At 38.2% G+C, this 19,867-nt stretch overlaps 1 protein-coding gene across 4 annotated transcripts in view; it reads right to left on the bottom strand.

Annotated features, from left to right (window-relative positions):
- brip1 (BRCA1 interacting helicase 1) overlaps positions 1 to 19,867 on the bottom strand; it is a 65,224-nt gene that overhangs the window by 16,225 nt on the left and 29,132 nt on the right. For all 4 annotated transcript variants that reach the window (XM_017491656.3, XM_017491655.3, XM_017491658.3 and 1 more), the window contains 9 exons: positions 16,125 to 16,237; positions 15,749 to 15,831; positions 15,096 to 15,350; positions 12,487 to 13,302; positions 9,265 to 9,789; positions 9,027 to 9,124; positions 8,865 to 8,943; positions 5,552 to 5,758; positions 4,926 to 5,074 (listed from right to left, as the gene is read on the bottom strand). In XM_017491656.3, coding sequence (XP_017347145.2) covers positions 4,926 to 5,074; positions 5,552 to 5,758; positions 8,865 to 8,943; positions 9,027 to 9,124; positions 9,265 to 9,789; positions 12,487 to 13,302; positions 15,096 to 15,350; positions 15,749 to 15,831; positions 16,125 to 16,237 — 2,325 coding nt within the window. The remainder of the gene's footprint in view (positions 1 to 4,925; positions 5,075 to 5,551; positions 5,759 to 8,864; positions 8,944 to 9,026; positions 9,125 to 9,264; positions 9,790 to 12,486; positions 13,303 to 15,095; positions 15,351 to 15,748; positions 15,832 to 16,124; positions 16,238 to 19,867) is intronic.

Below are 19,867 nucleotides of genomic sequence, written 5' to 3'. Positions count from 1 at the left end.
ATGTCATTAGTATTAAAATCACACTGAGAAACACCTAACATACTAATACATTATTTTAAGACTCTAAAATATTGAATATTGTTCATAAATTTGGTCTCATTCCTAATAAGAAAAAACTGAGTACTGATCAAGGGCTTAACACAAATATGTACATGAAAAAAATGAGCTATAGTTTAATACTACAACTAAAAAGTGCACCAAAAAGTAGATGTGTTAGGGAGAATATCCAGGAATATATACGCAGCAGTGACTAATACAATCACAAGACAACACCAAGTAAAATGCCATGCATATCAGTGCCATTGTTGTTCTGATAATGGCTCATCACCCAAATTATATCTGCTCAACAGTGGTCCTTTTACACTGACGATGGGGTAAAGGGGGCTGTATATCTTATAAATTGGCCAAGGAAAAGTGTTTCTCACAATGGTGTACCCCAAATGAGAAAAATAACCTTACCATATACACTAAATTGGTTAAATTCCATTATTTATCAAATTTAAAGCTCTCTAAATGTTTTCAACCTTCCACCCATGGAATGCTACAATTATGAAAATGTTGCTCAATCTGAGAGACCAAGACACCACAAGTGTGTTGAAATAAATACAGAAGAAAGGATTTAAGTAGCTCAAATAGTCCTAAATAAACAGTAGATTTTTCCATGATTTCCCATGACTAAAATTGCCTGCTGTGCACATAGTGATGAGGCAAGGAGGATGCTAAGATGGTTTCCACATGAAACCCAGGCTTGAACAGGAGATGGGAAGGGGGAGAATGCATACATTATTTTCTGAGATAGAGATAGAGAGAGAGGTAGAGAGTTGTCTCAGCCTGCACATTAAGGCAGATGTCTGTCAGCAGGGCTCATTTGCTTAAACAAACTGCAATGGCACTTCACATGTGGCTCCATTCATTAGTGTGGCACTTGAAGCTCTGCGTGTTTTGACATACCATGCCTCAGCACTTCTAATATTTACATAAGCAGGGACCACCTACAGTCTCGAGGGCATAGGCACCTTTGCTCCCTAGTATTGCCAAAGCTTTCTTTTTTCACTTCCTTCCCTCACTGACTTGCAAGCTGTGACGCATACTCAGGGAAGGTAGGAGTCAGGTCTGTATAAACCAAAGAAAGATTTTCTCTCTTCTACAAACATAAGCACTATGCCTGACATGCTGGAATCTGTTCACTCCCATTACAGCCTATGCTTTACAACAAGGCCAAACAACAGACATCAGAAGTAGACAGTTTTCACAGTGCATAATAGTATTTGGTAGTAACCAAGGCAACAAATGTTTATTGTTTTATGTGATGGTGCAGTGAGTAGCATTCAGTGCCCGGTTCAATCCTGAGCTTGGGCCGTCTGTGTGGAGTTTCCTGGGTTCTCTGGTTTCCCTGCACCTCCCACCACCAAAAACATTCTGGTAGGTGGATTGGTGATTCTAAATTGCCTGTGTGTGTAAATGTGGGTGTGAATGTGCATGGTGCCCTGCAATGGACTGGTGCCCCACCCAGAGTGTATCCCCACCTCACACCCAATGATCTCAGGATATGCTCTGGATCTACCATGACTCTGACAAGGATAAAGTGGTAACGGAAGCTGAATCAATGAATGATTGAAGAAGAAAGTTTTTAACATTTTGCCCCTATCATGCCTAAGTGTTCTTAACATATGTCTAGGCAAGAAATGTGGGTTATAAGAATTTAACTACCCTTTACCTGCCTCTGTTATAATGAATATATTAAACTGAAAGGAGACCTATAAATATAACATAAATAAGCCAAACTAAAGCTCAGAGTACTCCTTCAATGAGGTCATGTATATGTGAAGTGCATATTTTTATAGATGTATTATCGGAGAGGTTTAGTATGCTAATGCATTTTTATTTTACTCTGTGGCTATTGTGGATAGATACTTGGAAATAATTGCAAATTCAGACTAACCAAAAGTCAAAAAGAAATACACTCTGAAAAAGATCAAAGCAGAACATAAAAAGCATGCAGATTCTTTTTTTATTATACAAAAAAGAGCAATTGCCTAGGCAAAAAATATGCATCTCTATTACAGTTTAACAAGCTTGTCTGCAAGAACCACTTCTACAATTCTTGATTTATGCTACAGCTCAAGAAATTCCAGTCTGATACCTGGGGAACAGGAAAGAACCCCAGAGGAAGCCAGTTATTTAGCACCTTACATGGGAGGGACTGTTCTTTCTTCCAACAGAAGCCATAACCAAGGCTTAATGCAGCCAGCAGACTGCCAAGCAAATAGCTCAGATAATCCCAGCTACATTCAGAACTGCAATGTGGCAGCAAGAGCAGAGATGTGAACTGCTGGAACTCTCCATTCAATGCTCCAAGAAATCAGTAGCACATGTGAGAGACAGTTTTAAAGGCTCTTTTATCTCATGGGGAAAGCAAAGCACTGGTCATGCACTTGGTATAATCACCTTATAGACAAAGGTGAAGAGAGAGTAAAAAGTTAATACAATACACACACATACACACGCATGCACGCACACACAGGGACAACAAATGAGTTGCAACCACCAATAGCAGTGGCTAACACTAATGCTCTAACATTCCAGGAAGACAACTTTGAAGTACACAAGGCCATACCTGTGTGAGACTGATGGAAGACTGGGACACTTTGACTGGGTTGCAAAATCACTGGACCTCAATTACATATAAAATTTTTTTTACTTGGAACAGCGAGTTCAAGACAATTGGATGCATGATGAATGAATTAACAAATAAAAGGAAAGAAACGGCACACACATGCTGTCTCTTCCACTGACTGAAGTAGATTTAGAGTTATCTAATTGTCATCTACAGTATTTTCCATTTCATCCATTTTTTTTCTCCAGGCAAGGTAAAACAGTGCTCCTAAGCACTCTACAGTTGTCACACTTAAACACATGATGAGTTTTACTTGAACACACAAAGACACAAAAGGCATCCTCAGTCTGGTCAAAAACTAGCAATTCAGTTTTATGCTAAATTACATTACTTGGTGACAAATTTCAAAACCTATTGTACAATAAGGCACTGCTATTATTGGACAGGAAGAATTTAGCCACTAATACAAGTGCCTTATTGTACAGTGTCAATAGGATGCGCATATTTATGAATACAGCATGAAATCGGATTGCTAATTTTTGGCCAGACTCTGATCTCCAATTATTTGGAATACATCATTCCACTATAAGGAAAATCATCTACAAGTGGCACAGATCTCAAACGATTGCCAATTTGTCCATGACTGGCTTTCCCAGCAAATTCAGCCCAAGAGCAGGCCATGTGATGCAAGAAGTCTCCAAGAACCCTAAAATTTCATCACAGGATCTGCTAGTAAGTGCTGCAACTGTTGGTGTCAAAGTGCATGTGTGGGGGGATTTGAAACATCCAGGAAAATAATCAAATATCTTGCAATTGAAAGAATATTGCATGGAAGAGTGGTCAAAAATTCCAGCAAGCCAATGTCAGAGACTGGTGGACATTTACACAAAATGCCTACAAGAAGTTTTTCTGCTAAAGGGGACAATACTAGTTTCTGAGGCCAAAGGTGTATTTACTTATTCCACAGAAGAATGTCACATCTATTGATAATTCTGTTGAATAAATAATTGAAAAAGCTAGTTTTGTTTAAGTACATCAACTTTATTAATAGGTACTGTTTCAAAGATGATCAAATGTTTGCTTGTCCAAATATGTCAAAAAAGCCAACAATTACCATGGGTTGTACTTGTTTTTTTTCACATGGCTGTGCATCAAAGTGAAGTTGACATACTTGGAGGTGTGTCACAATAGACGATTCAACTGGTCTATATACAATGGTCCAAAGTCTCGCTGCTGATATAAGACAAGCTAGAAAACACTGCGATCTGTTAATGAAGGACAGCACAGACCAATTTCTGAACAAACTCTACAGAAGGAACTGCATGCTCTAAACATTTGGATCAGAGTTGCCAGAAAGACACCTTTGTTAACCAAATGAAACAACATGGCCTCAATGGACTTCCACACTTCCATCAAGTGACTGTAGATTACAGAAAAGTCAAATTTCATCCAGATTGTGGTTAAGGTGCTTTGCAAAATTGCAGGTGGGTTCTGGGGGTGTTTCAACTATAGTAAGATTTGCCTTTTGGTTGAAGTGTCAACTACAATAAATCAACAGAGAGTATCTACAGAGCAATTCTGGCTGACCACATACAGACAAATTCATGCAGATTCAAACCCTCAAAATCTAGAGAGTGCATGTCAGTGACAAATTTATGGTCCACTCAGACTCAAGGTAATGTTGCTACATCTAGAACTTAAGGTTCACTTTTAGCCTGTTGTAACCAATGTAAATAGGTTCATGAATTCATAACTTTAATTCATCATGCTATAAAATTGAGTCATGTACCATAGTTATCGAGTTCTGGTTCAGCAATATAAAATCAACACATCTCCGCGCAGGTTAGCTCAATAGCAGGTAGCAAGCATTAACCTTAGTTTAAGACATGTTCATGCAAGTGACCCTGTGTTGTCCACTGGGTGTATATTTGTCTGTGTGTAATATAATGTAATTTAATGCAATTACCAAATGCAAAAAAACAAAAAATCATAGTTGTAAATAATTGCTCATTAATTATTCAGATCAGCAGGAAATAATTCCAGACACCATATTACATTGAAACCACTGCATTTAATACAGGCACTTATGAATGACCCTGTAAAACCTTATTAAGGCCAATGAATTCAGAATTTTTATTTCAGATAAAATAAGCCTAAGACCATGGTCTTAATAAACTTAACCTGTGATTAAGCATCCTGTTGCTAAAATAATAGCAAGCTGCTGATATTGTATTGATTACGGTTTATAGCTTTATATTTGTTTCCACAAGAATTCTTTTTCTGACATAAAATTTGACAGTGAAACTACCTGGTCAAGATCAGGGTCCTTAGGGTGCTGAACCTCTGCTGCCATGATAACGGCACAATCAGCGTGGTCAGACACACAAGTCTGACACTGCAGCAGCTGGGTCACTGAACACTTGGCCTTGTTCCATATTGCATTATACAAGCACAAGCCTTTTGTTTATGTGGGTTTGTATGCAAACAGTGAGCAAACAGAGATGGAAAAAGAGAGTAGGGAAAACATGAGATGACACATTTAAGTCCCATTTCACTAGAAATATCTAAACAGAAAACACTAGATGCAACAAAAGATCAGAGGCTCTTAAGCAGTGGGGCGCTTAATAAAGTAAAAAAAAAAGAAAAAGAAAAGAACAAACAACAGTCCTTTAGAGTGTGTGTTTTTCATACATTTTAGTGGCTTTGGCATCAAGTATTCTTAGGAAGCATGAAAGGATAAAATCCACAGACTTAACAAAAGCGATTTCTACCAATGTTTAGATACATTTACGAGCAAAAACATACAAGACAATACACGTTGATTTTCTGTATACTTCTGTACTATTAAATGATCACTCAGGAATCATACAGACCATCTTAAAATGAGTTTAGAAAAAAATTCTGGTAAATCAAATGCGACACAATACATCTTACCTTTTTTATTCTCAGGCATGTATGGCTGAAGTGAACAGCGCAGGGTCTGTAAAGCTAAGCTGTTTTGGACCATTAGTAGGGAATTGCCATTAAACTGAGTGGCTCTTAAGGGACCGCACGGACATTGTGGTCTCTCACTCGACTGCTCCAAGCTCGCCACTAACTCAGACACTTCTACTTGTTTACACAGTGCAGTCTGTACCACACCTAAGGAGACAAAAACTTAACATGGAATTTTATATTTCATATTCAAATAGGCTACAATATACCTCTATTATGTTGATTCATTTTTTTTTTACTATATATATATATATATATATATATATATATATATATATATATATATATATATATATATATATAAAAATACATCCACTGCTGCCCAATGTTGTCATTTATATGTGCCTATTATCCAGTAACACACTATGCAGAAATCCTGAAATGATGAAGAAGGTGATTGAAATACATCAGTTCGGGCAGGGTTACAAAGCTATTTCAAAGGCTCTGGGACTCCGAAGAACCACAGTGAGAGCAATTATCTCCAAATGGAAAAACTCAGCACAGTAGCGAACCTTCCCAGAAGTAGCCGACCTTCCAAAATTCCTCCAAGATCACAGTAACTACTCATTCAGCAAGTCACAAAAGACCCAAGGACTACATCAAAGGAACTACAGGCCTCTCTTGCATCAATAAAGGTCACTGTTCATGACTCCACTATCAGAAAGACACTGGGAAAAAATGGCATCCATGGAAGAGTGACGAGGTGAAAACCACTGCTAACCCAGAAGAACATTCAGGCTTGCCTGAATTTTGCCAAAATACACCTTGATGATCCTCAAACCTTTTGGGAAAATGTTCTGTGGATTGATTAGTCGAAAGTGGATTTACACCAGATGTAACAGGACCCCTGTCTTCCAAACACAGAATTCCACAAAAAGAAATATCACATTTATGGTCAAGCATGGTGGTGGAAGTGTGATGGTGTGGGAAGTGTGATGGTGTGGGGATGCTTTGCAGCTTCAGGGCCCCGGTAACTTGCAGTAATTGAGGGAAACATGAATTCTGCTCTATACCAGAAAATCCTAAAGGAAAATGTCCGGTCTTCAGTCCATAAATTGAAACTCAAGCACAACTGGATTATGTAGCAAGACAATGATCCAACCAATGCACAGGAGTAAATCTTAGTTCTATAAGTCAGTCAAAGACTGATCTCCAGTTATCAGGAACGTTTGGCTGCAGTTGTTGCTGCTTAAGGTGGCACAACCAGATTGTAAGCTTATGGGTTTAAATTAGTTTTTCACATGGGTGATAGGTGTTGGATAACTTTTTCTGCATAAAAAAAAACAAACAAACAAAAAAAAACTGTAATGTGTGTTTACTCAGGTTGCCTTTGTTTTATGTTGTATTTGTTTGAAGATCTAAAACTATTTAGTATGAGATAGACATAAAAACATAAGAAATCAGGATGGGGCAAATACACAGCATTGTACTTGCACTCTTGGTAAAATTGGATACAAAAGGGTATGAATTTACACTCACAGGGCAGTTTATTAGGAACCCTAAGCTAATACTGGGTAGAGCCTCCATATGCTCTCAAAACAACTTCAATTCTTCACGGCATGGGTTCCACAAGATGTTGGAAACATTCCTTTGAGATTCTGGTGCATGTTTACATGATTGCATCACACAATTCCTGCAGAATTCACAAGCGCACTTTCATGCTGCGAATCTCCCAATCTACCACATCCCAAAGGTGTTCTACTGGATTCAGATCCTGTGACTGGGAAGGCCACTGAAGAACACTGAACTCATTGTCATGGCCAAGTCTACCAGTTTGAGAAGACATGCCATGATGTAAGTAGCCATTATAAGATGGGTAAAATATGGCCAATAGGCTGTGGCATTCAAGTGATGATTGATTCGTATTAACGGGCTCAAAATTTGCCACGAAAACATTCCCCACAGCATTACACCACCTTCACCAGCCTCGACTGCTGACGCAAGGAAGGTTGAGTCCATGGATTCATGATATTGGCGTAAAACTCTGACCCTAGCCATCTGTGTACCTCAGATTCTTTTTTCCAGTCTTCAACTATCCAGTTTTGGTGAGCTTGTACCCATTGCAGCCTCAGCTTTCTGCTGGCTGTCAGAAGCAGAGCCCGTCTTCTGCTGTCTATCAAGGTTTGACATGTTGTGCATTCTGAGGTGCCTTTCTGTTCACTACAATTGTACAGAGTGGTTATCTGAGTTAATGTAGCCTTTTTGTCAGCTCAATCAGTCTGGCCACTCACTGGAAGATTTTTCATTATTGCACCATTCTGAGTAAACTACAGAGACTATTGTTTGTGAAAATCCCAGGAGATCAGCAGGTACAGAAATACTCAAACCAGCCCATCTGGCACCATCAATCAATGCCATGGTCAAAATCAGAGAGATCATGTTTTTTCCCCATTCTAATAGTTGATGTGAACATTACTCAAAGCTGCTGGCTCATATTTGCATGATTATATGCATTGCACTGAATTTATTCTGCTGCTACCATCATGAGTTACATAATCAATGAAGATTAGTGAGCCTGTGCCAGAAGCAGCCATGCAAGCCCAAGCCATGACATTACTGTACCTCCACCATGCTTGACTGATGACCTCAAATGTTTGGGATGATGAACAAATCCTTTCTTTCTTCACATTTTAGCCATTTCATCACTTTAGTTGAGGTTCACCTTGGTCACCTGAGGCTCATCTCTGTATTTATTTGCTAATTCCAATCTGGCCTTGGTTTGAATCTTGTGGCGTCTATATTTCTGCTCTCAAAGACTTCTTCGAATGGTGAATTATGATACCTTCACCCCTGCCACATGGAGGTTGGTGGGGAAATTGTTTTAGGGGTTTTACTTCACTGCTTTTTTTCAGCAACTGCTTCCCCCCCCCCCCCATGGCTGACCTGTTCAGTGTCTGGTTTTTAGTACACTAATGGTTTCTTTCTTTTTCAGGGCATTCAAAATTGTTGTACTGGCTATGCCAAATTCTTGAGCAATGGATCTGTTAAATCTTCCCTCTTTTCTCAGCTTCAAAATGACTTGTTTTTCTCCCATAGACAGCTTGCTAGTCTTCATGTTGGTTTATCCTTTTTAACAACAAATGCAGTCACAGTCGAAACCCAGGGCTCACATCAAGAGTAGACCTTCAGAGCTATTAATTGTTTATACAATCAATCTAACAGGGAACATGGACATGCTCCAATATTCTGATCACTTGAAAACATGAGTGGGTTCAAACAAAATACTGGCAGCTACAATAATAGTTAAACTGACCTTGAACAAAGGGAAGGAGCTCTGACTGGCAAAAACCACAGTGAAGTCCTTTCATACATGGTGAACCACTGGAAAATTGCTGGAAAAGAAAAGCACTTGACCCTAGGGTCACACTTGGAAAAAATCTCAGCACTCTGCATACCCACTAGATTAAACACTTACCTTCTGTCTTTTTTCAAGCTTGATTTTAGATAATTTATCATTTACCACCATATTGATCTTCCTGCTTTTCCTTACACATGACCTTTGAACTCTGATCCCTGTAAATTTGATCACATAAAAGGTAATTCAAAATTAAGAAGGGTTACGTTACAAAATCTGGCAACTGTATGTTTTTGTACAATAATGTGGATATCATTAATTTGTTCAAAGTGGTATAAGACCTTACACATTTTCCTACCTTTCTGGTAAACAACTGAGGCATCACTCACTTCTCCTGTTTGATGAGGAGAACTGTTCCTCTCATTAGATACAGCCAAATGTCTCTGACTTTTTCTACTCTGTGGCTCTGGAGTGACCATTTCAAAACTCACTGCAGACTGACCCTCAGAAGTGACCTCATGACAGTCCTTTGCTGTGGGTTTAGTACAGCTCATGCGCTTTGTTGCTGCTCTCCTTGTTGTTCTCCTCACTGTCAGTGCTGTACTCTTTGCTTTAGGATTACTGTACTGCATACAGAAAACTGAGGTCTGCATGGTCTTGGCGCTGCTTTGACATTCAGAATCCTCTATACTCTCTGCTTTCAGCACCATTGCTACTTGGGACATTGTGGTAACTGCATCCTTGCCTTGAGCTCTAATGTCCTGGACCAGGGGTAAAGTGGGAGTCTGGATTGATCTTTTTGAAGATTGTGAAACTGCCTGACTACTCCCTCGCTTTCTGTGTTTGCAAACTTTCTCTTTCTTCCTCTCCACTGCACTGTGACCTACCAAACCAAGAAAGTTAGTAAGAAGCTCATGCAGAAACTGTATAGAGTCATCTCATTCCCAGTATTTGGGAAAATACTAAAGTACCAAATGTCTGAATCTATTTATTTTATTTAATCAATTACGGAAATAACTACAAATTATAAAGGCTTCATATTACGCTGTGCTTAACTGACATTTGTTTAGTGCAGTGGTTAGCATAACCTGATCTTGAGGCGGAATCATACTTACACCAGAAACCCACGTTCTGTAGACTATCAACAAATAGTAATATTCTGAAATTAATTTATGCTGGACTTATAGACTTATTTTTAGCCTGGGTTGAAACTTAGTTTAGAAGGATATCATTATCAAGTATTAGTTATAAAAAGGCAACCATTAAAAACTTTAGGAACATACATTTAAAAGGAATGTTACATTTTAAATAAAATATATATTGTGGCAAATTGATGGTGTGCAAATACAATATTTAAAAATATTTCAATTGTAGATGGGGAATTTCTCAAAAAGCTAAAGGTTTTATAAAATGAATACAAATCTTTGTAATAAACCCAATTTTAATACCATTTAATAAGACATCTTTTCAAGACAGCACTTTCGTTAACAAAAATCCCTCTTCAATTCCAGTCTGTTGAGGTCAGAATCAGCATAACAAGTGGTGGATCAGTTGAACGTAATTAAATATTTCCAAGATAGATATATTCTCTGGCTGTGGTAGTCTAGCCATGTGGTAGGTCTTGCATGGGTGCAGACAGCTTATTAAAATATCTTGAACAGCCAATTCTCACATTCCTCCCTTGCACAAGATTGCACTGATACTAATGGAGCAGCCACCATTCCCCCAATGCAATTACAATCACTTGGCACAACACAGATGAAGAGGGATGAGGTTTAATTGAAAGACATTCCCTCCCAGTTCCTCTGTAGCCCCCACATTAACGACATCACTGCATAAAGCCATCTAACAAGACAATTCTTGTCAGACTAATAGCATTTAATTTGACCAAGACATCTCCTCCGCTAGAACTGAAGAGTTAGAACAAGGGCTCCAATAATGCTAATCTGGCTCAATGATTTATTGCTAAGAAAAATGGTGGTCAGGCACAGATTCTAGGTTTAAAAAAAAAGGCCGTAAGAGAAACACTCTATTTATGCTCATATTAAGGACAAAATAAATAAAAATCTACAGTAATTGAAATGAAGCCGTTTTCAGATAATTGTGTCTGTCTATTTATTTTTGTCATGTGCATTCCTAGGATTAAAAATTAAAAAATTCAGTCCCATAAAAGTGCTCCTACTATGGTTTTTCAAATATCACCTTTCATTTAGTGTGTTATAGAGCTGTTTGTGAATGTAAAAATTCTACAAAGTTTCACAAATCAAAAGCGCATGACAAATGGGGTTATTGACTCCCAAAAGAAGGAACCCATTCTGGACAGCTGAAACGAGTTGTTAGTAATTCCTGCACTCACATATGTAGGTTTGTAACAAAAAGACCTGCCTCTGGTCTTCATCGGCTGCTCGCAAACAGACAGAGCTGAAACTCGATATGGTAGTGGGCGTTTCCTTTTTGAAACACGCAGACAGTGGTAGACCAATCACAACTGAGTGAGACATCCGACCAATCAGAGCAGAGTATGTTCTTTGAAAGGAGGAGTTTAGAATGAATCCTTTAGAACAGATCATTTAACGAGTCGTTTTTGACACTGGGAAAAAAAGGTAATGCTGCAATTTAAATTATGAGCATATTAAAGTGTTTTTTGACCTTGGATGCATATAAATCTATTGTATGAGACCTTTAAAACAAAATTATGCACGTTTGAAAACCATAATAGGTGCACTTTAAAAACACGGGGAAAATGGCCTTTTATCCTCTCCCATACCACACCTATTCAAATTCAATGCCAAGGGGAAATAAACTCTAGTGCTGAGAACAAGCACTGGAAAGTGACTGAGGTGAAGTTACTGTACACAGATTTCCATCACTAAAGAATCCAAACCACAGATGATCTGAGAGTACATGTGTACTTTTTGAGATTTGTACATTTACTTCAATGTGAAGAATCTGCCTAGGGAAAAAAAAGACCAACACCATAACATCCTCCACCATAGAAAGAGAATATAATTTCTATTTTATTGCATGTTCATATTCAGTACATTAATTGTTTTTTTTTCTTTTTTTAATCTGTTAAAAATAACAAGAGCCTTCTGTGGCCATTTATTGTAACTACACAACTTTTGCCTTATTTATATTCAAAGGACATACAATTAAAATTTTACTGACCTGTAATATTGGTTTAAAAACAACTTTCAGCCATGAGAAATGAACTGTATAAGAAACCTTCTAGCTCCCCCTGTTCCACTTCACAGATATTACAGGTCAACTCATTAAAATCATCCCATCATGTCTTCATGTTTTGAAGCTTAGGGAAATGTGCCTGACCCTCATTTTAACACAGTTCAAAGGAAATTGCAGGATTGTGTTAAAATCAATTCAACTTTAATCCTGTGTGTTTGCAATCCCACAGTACTGACACCAACCCTAAAGATACCTTCCACCATTTTTAGAAAGACATATTTATTTACTGTGGTACAGCTTTATATTTATTTACCATTTAGAAATGTTACAGTTTTTCAGTCATCGATTGCAATGACCTGTGGCTGACTCCCCTGAGAGACGAAGTAGGTAGGTTTACCTGCTTCTCTGTTTGATGCTTTCTGCCTGGACCTGGAGAGGCTACGTGACTTGCTGCTGCTGCTGCTGTGTTGTTGTTGTGTGGCCCTGTCCTCACTGCTTATACAGCAACTCACCCCTGCTTGCTCTGCTACACTCTCAGACAATACACAGTCTCTGTTAGGAGAAACATTGTCTCTATCAGGACACACAGAAGCTCCTTTAACATCACTAGAGCCAGCACAGGTCCTCGTTTGGCCCATCTCAGACCTGAACAACTCCTCAGTCTGTCCATCAGCCATCTTTCCGATGGGGCAAAGAAGCTGTTCCATCTTAAGAGGAGTTTCCTCTGTAGCTGCCATAGCTGACCTCTCATCTTCCGCTCTAGCTGCTGCAGCTGACTCCTCATCTTCTCCTTCAAACAGCTCTGGGGTGTAGAAGAGACTCTGGTCCTCCTCTTCAGCATCTTCGGGTGCTGCTACACTTGTTTCCTGATTGGAAATACAGTATGGGGGTGTCTCAACAGGGGACAGAGCTAGAGGCTGAAGAGGAGGGTCAGGTGGAATCTCATTCGGTTTGTTCTCAGGAACAACTTCAGTCTGATCTTTCACTGCCTGATCAGGTGCAGAAGCGGTGTCCTTATTAATGACTGCTGAATTTACACACTGGTCCGGGTCCTTCCTGGAGTCTTTAGATTGGAAGATAGGGGTCCTGAAACGAGAACTGACTGGAGTGGAAGTGAAAATGGTGGGTATCGTTTGTTGTTTTGGCAGGATTTTAGGCACATTACACTGAGGAATTAGTGATTCTGATTGAAGCTGTGAAGGCTTCTGGTCACCTAACCAAAAATAGAGACACAAAGTAAGCCTTAAGCACTTGCTATAAATTCGCAAAAAAAAAAAAAAAGTCACCTCTGAAAAGTACGTGCAAAGGATCAAGTTATTTATTTATAAGCAGCTGCAAATCATCTGCTTGAATTGTCAGACAAAGGAACAGCAGGCATGTCAATGTTATATAGGTATGATAGACATCATAGTAAATAAATACTAGTAATACAATTCAATAATCAGCTCAAGACCCTGTTTTAAAAGCACAATCTAAAGACAACATTGAAGGAATACTTGTCTATACACTGCATTGTTGGGGCAGTCGGTAAACAATGTTTTATTTATTTACAGAAAGCTTTCATATACATACATACATACATACATACATACATACATACATACATACACACACACACACACATACATATATATATATATATATATATATATATATATATATATATATATATATATATATATATATATTTTTTTTTTTTTTTTTTTTTTTTTTTAAGTGAAAGGTATTTGTAAGTTAAGGTCTAATAAGGTCTAAATCTGTATAACCGGTCTCTTAAGAATAATTCTACAGAGGGAAGAACTGGTGGCTGTGTTACCAGCAGGACCACACAAGTGAAATGGTTTTGGCCTCGTGAAGTGCATGCATACCACAAAACCTTGGGGAAATCATCATTAACCAGACTTACATTTTACTGTATTGCTCCAGTGTCCAAAACTTGTATAAAGCTACATAAATTAAGGCATTCTGTCATGTCTGTCTCATTCTAAGACCAGGGATGGATAATATAAGTAGCCTGGACACCCGGGGCAAGCAGATTTAATGTCAGCTTCTTAGTTTTTCATTCATAGTTACCTGGTGGACGAGTACATTTAACAATTGGAAAAAGAAAATAAATACTTCTTACTAATGTTTGGCATGAATATTTAAACTTAATGCACTTTAAGTTGCTGCAAAACACATCTATGCTCTATAACACATGCTCCAGAATCCCACAGCCTTCTGCACTACACAAATCAGCCATGGCATGATCTGATTCATAGCAGAATGTTCTTTATGAGGCGGATTAATTAGCATGGATGGCATACAGTATTTTCAGATAAGGAACACACCTATGTGGAAACACTGACAAAACCCAGCAAACTAAATTCTCTATAACTAACTCTACAACTCTCCTGCGAGACCAATACAATAGAGGGGGAAAAAAATGCCAGACTTAAATAATATTTTTACATACAGTGCTAGAACACCGTAGTCAGAATGTGGTGAGTTTTTCAGTCACAAACACAGTGTGCTACATTAGAAAACATTATCAGAAGTGGACACGTGGAATGAAGTGGACTATTTTTACACAGCCACCCCCCTCCCGGGAATGTTTCCCTTAGTTTATATTAGTGCACTTAACCAGAAAACTAGCTGGCCAAACATTATTATATGACATTACCTACATCAGCTAATGTATTCAATTATGTTTTTCCAGACAACCAAAACATTAGACTGGACAACACACTGGAGTTTTCACTTGCCAGTTCAGCTAGACAATACATTTATGAATTGTAAAACCCTGAAGACCTTCACTGTGTCATGGTTATAGTTTTGAATTATTTTGATATAGTCATGTATTTGAAATGTTTACAGGTTTTCTGTGTTTCTTTTCAAGCAAAGGTGTCAGAATGCTTGTCTGGCATACACACAATCTATAGGCGTGATAGATTGCTAAATAAACACACTAATATTACTTTTATGTTAAAAATATAAGTGACTACAAATTGGAGAGAGACCATGTACCTGCTTCCGAAGGGTTGACGAGAGGAACGGTAATCTGACCATCAGAGCTCAGGCATTGGTGGAGTTTTGGAAGCTCAGGAAGGGACTGTAGAGCAGATGACCGAGTCCTGGGGGACTCGTGGGTAGTCTGAGAAAGCTGCTCAGTGTGGCTCTCTACTTGTTCTTGCTGGCTCTGGGAGAAGGACCCCAAAGACTGCATGGCGCTAGTAAAGCTGTCATGATGCTTCACCAGCTGACGCACCCACTTGGACAGGCCTAGCATGAGCGTGAAAAAGCGTGTTAGACTAACCACATTCCTGATCTCTATTTCCATAACCATTCCACCACTTGATTATCTACATATATAAACCTTCTTGTGGTAGGTGTTTTCAATACTGTTTTGACCACTATGTGCAAACGATAGTGCAGAATTTCATGTAATCAACACTTCTGGCTCTACCACTGCATGTAAAAGAGCAGAGGCCTTATGTACACATTGTTTGGCAACTGTTCATACATGGGTATCTCATAGTAAAAGTCCACTATCCCCATCTAGTGTTTGCAGACTTGCAACTACACAATGAGATGACTCTTTTTCACTCTTTTTTTTAAAACAGCCTCTGGAAACATAGATGGCATCAGAATTAGCATAAACCATTTCCTCATTAGTTTACCTGTGATATACTTGTTGGGGTTGGCTCTAAAACGGTCGTCCACTAAAATAAGTGCACCCCAGTCATTTCTATGCCGAATACACCTATGGAGAGCAAATGGATGATGATTTTGATGAAAACATAACACTCAATCATTACTTACTACAGTCATTCATTCATTTTCAATAACCTCCACTTTAAAAAAAAAAATTCAGAAGTCCCTCTAAATATACACAGCCTTCCAATTAGCATATTATCCTTTCAAATGTTCCATATTATACATTCTGTGTAGCATAATTACAATATTTGTAATGCAATTATAAGAATTTTGGCAATATTAATATTATATAATCAGTATTACTCACCAACTATCTGATGACAAAACCCTAATACATACCTTCCCAAAGCCTGATTTAGGGCCCGGTAAGCCTGGATCTCATACCATCGGCCTCCAGGAAGAAGGCCTCTGGATTTACAGTGCTGGTCATTGTATTTCATCTTCAATTCAACCTGTAACCCAAATGAAAATATGGATGTAAAGACAAAACAACAACAAAACAAAACATTCTGGTTCCTAAAATGGGATTTTTAACACGGAACCAAAGATGTATCACTAAATCTCAATATTATTAGACCTCAAAAACTACAATACTACAAACTGAGACTAAATACCTATTTCATGACAAGCACTTGAATTAGCACTTAAATTAAATAAATCATCTAAATCTAATGTAAATTAAATAGCTACTCTATTAAAAATGGTTTAGCTTGATAGTATTATTAGTCCCTGACCTACTGAACTAGTATGAGAATATGTTTTTTTTTGGAAGCACTTCTTTAAGTCGCGCTGGAAAAGGGCATCTGCTAAATGTTGTAAATGTCATTGTACAAAAATGCAATACTAAATGCTAGGTCATCTCTGAACAAATAGCAAAAATGTTATATAAAACCTGCTAGAGACACATTCCATCAGAAATACTCCATGGTCAGTCACATTAATTCAGACCAGCTGTCTGATTAAAACAAGACCCAATTGCATTTCCCCAGGCTGAACAGGTGAAAGTCAGAGGCAAACACTCCCTTGAAGGTGACCATAATGGCCTGAAGAGCTTTCGTAAACCTCTGCCCACACTCACTGCTTTGCTTGGTTTTGCATGGAGGAGTAGGGCATGGGATGGCGCGAACAGGTCACTGAATGACATGAGCCTTGGTCCGTACAAATGCCAGGGAGCTGTCCATCAATTTTCACCCATCACTCTGCTTTTTAGCGCTAACCTTTTAAAGCTGACAAGTGAAAAGTTCAGCTCCCGTTGGGTAGGACAGGTTGGCAAGGCTTTCTAACTGCTTGTGACAGGTACCGTGTGTTCAGAGGCACCCGCTTAGAGCCAAAAGGTCATCACAAGGACAGGTACAGCCTGTTCCCAGCAAACATGTTTGCTGGACCCCCCCCCCCCCCCCACACACACACACAGAATAACTCCTGGTCTGAGTGCCACTATTACTGGGCAATATAACATGATACTGGTATCATATTAACATGATGCATTTTTCAGAGCATCATGGATATCGTCAGGTGTCAGTTATATAAGAATATAACTCTTACTCACAGTACCAAGTGGACATTAAGACACAATTTTGTAACAGTTTCTTTTTTTAAAAAAAACAACTCATTTTCCTCAATAACAGATTTGCAAGTTATAAATAAAACATCTATGGACTTCTCATAACATTTTAGTTTCTCATAATATGCTACTGTTTAACTGGTGCTTTGTTAGCAAACCTAAGTAAATAAAAGTACTGTAGTAAGTACCTACAGTAATTCTTCTAAGGCACTAGGGCTGATATGATATGATGCTGATCATCAGTCTCAGAGCCAACACGAATGAACGAAGATCTGGTCATCAAAAGTAAAGGCCACTAGCTCAAGGCTGCCGATGTCATCTAATTCCAATCAGGGTCCATTTCAGCATCTGGGCCTTCACCTCCCTGCACTACACTGACACTCAATTCGATATGACTGGCTGCTTATGTGAAAAAGCCAGTTCTAGCTGTGGGCCTAATCTCCTAAATGTGCAAGAAACCACAAGCTGGAAGGGATTTGTTAAATGTCAGTGGATAGCCTTCTTATTCAACTTCACCTGTTCATCCCTAAAAACAGACATTGACTGAGAGGCATGCTTCATGACTGACTGATTGTGTATATACCAAGCATATAAAAATAGACTGATTCATATTGATGCACCAGGGTAATTTACAAAAATCCATGTTCACATCCTGCATTTTTATTTATTTATATATATTAAGCAGTTATTTAAAAACAATTATAACAGCTAAGAGTTAAAAGCATCCGATCAGGTCAAACAATAATATACAGGCAAATAATTGGAGCAAACTTAAAGAATATTAGTAGCCTTCATTTTTACAGGCTAATTTGTTGAGAAGGTGCAATAAAACTCTGTCTACATGCCCGCATAACCATAAAACAGAACCCAACGCAAACAGCATTTGTTTATCAGCATTTGAAAGTTAACATTACATACAAAAACTCTGCATTACAGATTTCTTGACCCCTGGACACTGCATTAGCTTTTTTTTAAATTTTGAAACTTTTTTTTTTTAAACTATTGAATTATACTGCAATGTTGGAAAATTGTTGCAAGTCCTCAAATGTAACCTTTGCTAATGTACCATTTCACAGACTGACTTCATGGTATTTTTCTAATAAGACACGTCTCCACAAACATGTTTTGTGTTTCAAACAAATAGTTGAAACAGAATGTGAAGGTAAATGTGGAAGTATTTCAATGCTGTGAAAAATAATTATCGTACAAGAGAGGGTATATGCCCATCAGATTAACGTATCCTGACATATCTCTCAAAGGTAGATATGCAACGGTCCACTACGAAACCAGTGTGTGTGGGGGGCTGTAGGCAAAGGAGCCACTGCGCTCTTCCAGTTATTAATGTCAATGTCCACTGTTGCCTCTGCCCTAATGACATCGTCTCCTAGACCCCAGGAAGCCCTATGGTCTCAGTATCAGCTCTGGATCACTCTGCTTTAGAACCATCAGCACATCAATCTCTCTAATCAGCACACTGATAGCAAGAGGGCAGAAAGCCCAAAGACACCACATCATAAATGTTCAGTCCAGCAGGACCACAATTATTCATTATGCTTTACATACACATGAATGAGAAAATACAAAAAAGAAAACACACTTCTTGCAGTATTTTGATTCAGAGGGCAGCACTATCGTGGTATGCAAGTTAGAGGTGTGCATCAAGACTAAACATTAGTCCTAAACAATATAGATTTTTTTAATGACAGATGTTGTTTAATATTATGCAGACATGTTTAATGTTATGTATATTTTACGTCGAAATGTAATATTGTGTAAAAATGTATTGATATTAGGTAGGAATATGAAATTCCCAATTGCATAACAAACAATGACTAAATGTATGAAATAAATGTATGGTGCGAATAAGTATGCCTACATCTTCAGAACAGCTTAGAGACCATTTATCAGGTCTGATTTTTACCGTCAAATGGCTAATCACCATCACCAGAAGAACAGAAACATTGCCATGACTGATTATTTAAGCAGCCCTTAATACTGTTGGTTTCGCTTTACCTTTGGGTAGACACACTGTGTTTTTGTCAGCCTGATATGATTAGTGTTCTACTAAATAACCTTTATTTTTAGCTCAAGATTTAACCAAATGTGTAAGTAAGTCAGTAATTCAAAACGCACACAAGCTGCTACAGTAATGCAATAACTTAATAAGTATACATTATTCAAAAAACAAATGTGAAAAGAACTGTGATCTCAATCCTAAAATCCTTTCTATTTCATTGATAACAGGATGTCTGCGGGTCATTAAAGTCTTAAAATGTCTTAAATTCCTTAATATAAAAATAAGGCCTTAATTAGGGATGGGTGATGATATTTGTAATATACCGGTAGACGTTCTCCCCACAATAAGAATTAGTCTTCCCATAATAATAACGATAAAGCCTAGTTGATGACGTATTTGTGTGCGATGGCCTGTGACCCATTCGCAGCTCACGTGCAGAGTGAAAGCAAGTATGGCGGAAGGTGGAGGTGAAGCTGAGGAGGAGTTTATTGCTAAACAAGG

The sequence above is a fragment of the Ictalurus punctatus genome, chromosome 17, assembly GCF_001660625.3.
Source record: "Ictalurus punctatus breed USDA103 chromosome 17, Coco_2.0, whole genome shotgun sequence".
Classification (NCBI taxonomy): Eukaryota; Metazoa; Chordata; class Actinopteri; order Siluriformes; family Ictaluridae; genus Ictalurus; species Ictalurus punctatus.
The sequence above is the reverse complement of the archived record's forward strand: the minus strand, read 5'-3'. Positions and strand labels throughout refer to the sequence as shown.